Source organism: Habropoda laboriosa, unplaced genomic scaffold (genome assembly GCF_001263275.1).
Source record: "Habropoda laboriosa isolate 0110345459 unplaced genomic scaffold, ASM126327v1 scaffold32, whole genome shotgun sequence".
NCBI classification, from domain to species: domain Eukaryota; kingdom Metazoa; phylum Arthropoda; class Insecta; order Hymenoptera; family Apidae; genus Habropoda; species Habropoda laboriosa.
This window is the reverse complement of record NW_017100135.1, coordinates 532,605-536,151: the sequence shown is the minus strand read 5'-3', so window position 1 is coordinate 536,151 and position 3,547 is coordinate 532,605. Positions and strand designations below refer to the sequence as shown.

The window sequence follows — 3,547 nt, the reverse complement described above, 5'->3', positions numbered from 1 at the left end:
ATAAATATTACGAATTTAAATGTTTCAAATATTTATGTATTTATTTTTTTATTGTGAAAACACAAGCAATAGAGATTCTAAAATAAAAATTTACATAATAAAAATATACTTTAGAATTTTTTACTTGCAAACCTATCGATATTGTAGGTTTTTGAATTGTTGATTTGTTTTTTTAAATGTAAAAGTTATTTTTAAAATAAAAAAATGTGCATGAGGATGTAGAAGGTAACGTATTATTAACATCATAATGTGTTGAAATACGTTGATCTTAGCATGTACCGTGAGTATATCACTGTGTCAAAATGAAGTTTCTTGAAATGTATTCTTTACTTTCACTGAATTTAACGTTGATTCGCTTAGTTGCTTATGCTTAAAACTTTGTCCCTTGACACTTTTTAGTGTTCTAATTTCCTTTACAGATCTTTTAGAATCATTGCGCTGTAAACTAGTTGCTCGTTTTCTCGGTGAACTTGCCATTTCATCAGTCTTTTCCGACGAATTACTTGCGCTATTAGTACTACCAGACGCAATACCGGAGGTATCAGATTCTGGTTGATTTCCATCTAAACAACAGAGTAAGCTTTCAGAAAGACCATCCTCATTTAAAATGTTTAAGTCAGATTCTGATTGTTCAAAGTCTCCTGTACGTGATGTAAAACTGAGATCAACAGGACTAGCAGTTAACACACTTCTAGACAATAAATATTCTCTAAATGTGCTTGTTATAGACATAGTACTTTGCTGTTTGACTGCGTAACAGTCATCTGCAATTGATGTAACAAATTTTCGCTTTTCTGTTACATTTTTATTGAGGTTTTCTTTATCCTCCAAGTCCATAACTTCTCCATACACAATTTCGTTGTCTGTACTATTAGGTTTTTGAGATTCTTCTAAAATTGAGGTGCAGTTTATTGGACCAATAATATCAAGATTTGATGCGCGTATGTTATTAGACGTACTACAGTTCCAACTATTGTTAACGGTAGCAAGATTGCAAAGATTTGATCCAGAAACCATCATTACTGGTTTTCTAGATCGCGGTGTCATCATTGTTTCCTGTAACCAATGTGAAAAATTATTAATTTAAATTTATTATAAATATACAATTATGATTACAAGTGAAACAAAAACAAATTTATTAAACCATGAAGAACATATTTTTTATATGCCATTTATTTGTATGAATTAAGACAATAAAAATAAGTGAAAAACAATAATAATATTACAAGCAATAGAAAGACATACCTGCATAGCTTTTGTCATTTTGGTTGCACTTTGTGTAATTGGGCTCATGCTCTTATCATTGTTAGTAATAGGAGTTAACATATAATCATTAGTAACTAAGCTTTTGCGTAATAAATTCGATGGCGTCGATGTATGGGCAACATATACATTCCAAAGTCTATTCTTTACAATAGGGGACAAGTGAACACATGCACTGTCAGAGTGCGATTCCACTTTTGAATATTCTAATTTTTTCTCGTTATCTTCAGAATATTTCGGAAAAGAAACTATTTCTCCATCAGTTGTTTTTGATACTGAAAATATAGGTTCTGAATTTTGCCTGACTAGTTCATTTTCACTGGTTTCATACAAAGTAGTTTGAGAGGAGTACATATCTGGTGGTTCACTGAATTGTCTAGAAAGTCTAACAGTATTAGTTGCAGTATCATCAACTAGCCCTAATTTCTTACTTTTATAATGTTCTTGCAAAGATGTGTTTGTATCACTTATCTTTGAATTTATAGACTCATTTATATATGATCCTTTATCTGATTTATTTATACTCCAATTGTCATATTTGTCATCCATTTGCTCCTCTTTTATATTTACAAATCTCATCAATATGGCCTTCCTTTTGTCTTTATAACTTCTTAATGTAGGAGTATGAAGACTACCAGTACTATTACTAATATGTTTAGTGTGAAGAAAACTGTCATTATTTGTATCACAGTTTTCTATACTAAGTTCATCATCAGATTTACTAAGCAGCACTTTTGTTTGCAGTAATGACTTTTCTAGATTCTGCATAATAATAAACATGCAAATAAAATACATTAATAACAAATTGTCGTTATAAGCAAGAACATGCTGTTATAAATTAACATACACTGATTATAGAAAACTGTATTTTGCATATATCTTACCGATGACAGTATATTTTCTTCACTACTTGATCTAGTAATATTGCAACCTATATTAATGTCAAACTTCTTGTGTCCCAAAATCTTTTTCTGGAATATATGCTTTTTAATCGAATCTCCAAGGCTTTTAGTTCGACAATGCTTAACTTGCCTAGGTGTTCCTTGACCATTTTCTTTATTAAATTGTTTTACAAGTCTACGTTTTTTAGCTGATTCTGGCATAGCTTGTATGTGAGCATAGAGTTGTGCCAAAGCAGCTTGAGTATCTTGTGTAGAGTTTGCTTTTGCTGTTAATTTGTGATCTACAAAACTAAAGACAGTATGTGCTGTACCTGTTGTATCTGGTATAGACTCATTTAACTGTAATCATACATAATTAATTAAATTACAGCATTAAAATATTTAGCATTATACAATTTATAAAAGAAAAATCTTACATCTGTATTTTTAGGACTTAGTAATTTTCTTTCCTGTTCGACCCAATATGCTCTAATATCTGTAGCTAATTTTGGTGGAATTTCAAATAATTCATTTCCTTTTCTAATCATGAAAGCAACCAAGCATGATAAATTTTGGGAATTAATATGTAAAGCTTCTGGTGACAATTTCCTTGGACACATTAAGTGTGGTGTAAAAAGAGTAGCAAGTGTATCACAATTCATTTTATTATTAGATTCAAAACTGGCTGTCTTATTAAGGAGATTCAAAATATATTTAAGTAAAACTCTGTTTATAGATGGTAGAAGTAACAAAAGTAATTGCAGAGATCTCAATAATTTTGCATCATTTCCATTTACATCAGAACTACATAACTCTAAAATAAATACAAATAAATTTCATATTATAAAAAGGTTAATTGTAAAAGATATTTACAAAGTATAAAAACATTAAAAAAATGTAAACAAACATGTAATTATATAGCTCTATAAATACTTTACCAGCAATTTGACAATGTGCAGGATAATGTAAATCTGACAATAATGGTTCTGGTAATTCAGCCAAAAATCCTTTTAACACTGATGCACAATCATGTACACTATATCGACCATCATTGAGGTCTAGTGAAATGCCCTGATACATTGCTGTCTTCAAATCTTGTTGTCTTGTAAGTTTACCAGTACGTCGAAATATACCTTCTTGTATAATATCTTTAAATTTTTTAAGTGTGAAATAAAAGAATGAATGAATTACTTAAATATCTTCTATAAAGTTAAATACTTTTTATAACATAATATGAAATACTGTAAAATAATTAAATTTATATTTACTTTGTTCCTTAGATAAGTATTCTATTAACTGCTTCACTTGATTTATTCCATTTTCAGATAAATTAGCACCTTCCACACCTTTTTGTAAATTAATTGTTGACTTAGGTTTCTTTGAAAAGCTCAAAAGACCCCATT

General features: G+C 29.4%; 1 protein-coding gene across 1 annotated transcript in view; it reads right to left on the bottom strand.

The window, feature by feature from the left end:
• Window positions 1-297: 297 nt before the first annotated feature.
• Window positions 298-3,547, bottom strand: part of LOC108578545 — a 3,456-nt gene continuing 206 nt past the window's right edge. Inside the window, 6 exon segments of the mRNA XM_017941907.1 lie at window positions 298-1,056; window positions 1,246-2,025; window positions 2,148-2,504; window positions 2,582-2,958; window positions 3,083-3,292; window positions 3,413-3,547. Of these exon segments, the coding sequence (XP_017797396.1) occupies window positions 298-1,056; window positions 1,246-2,025; window positions 2,148-2,504; window positions 2,582-2,958; window positions 3,083-3,292; window positions 3,413-3,547 (2,618 nt within the window).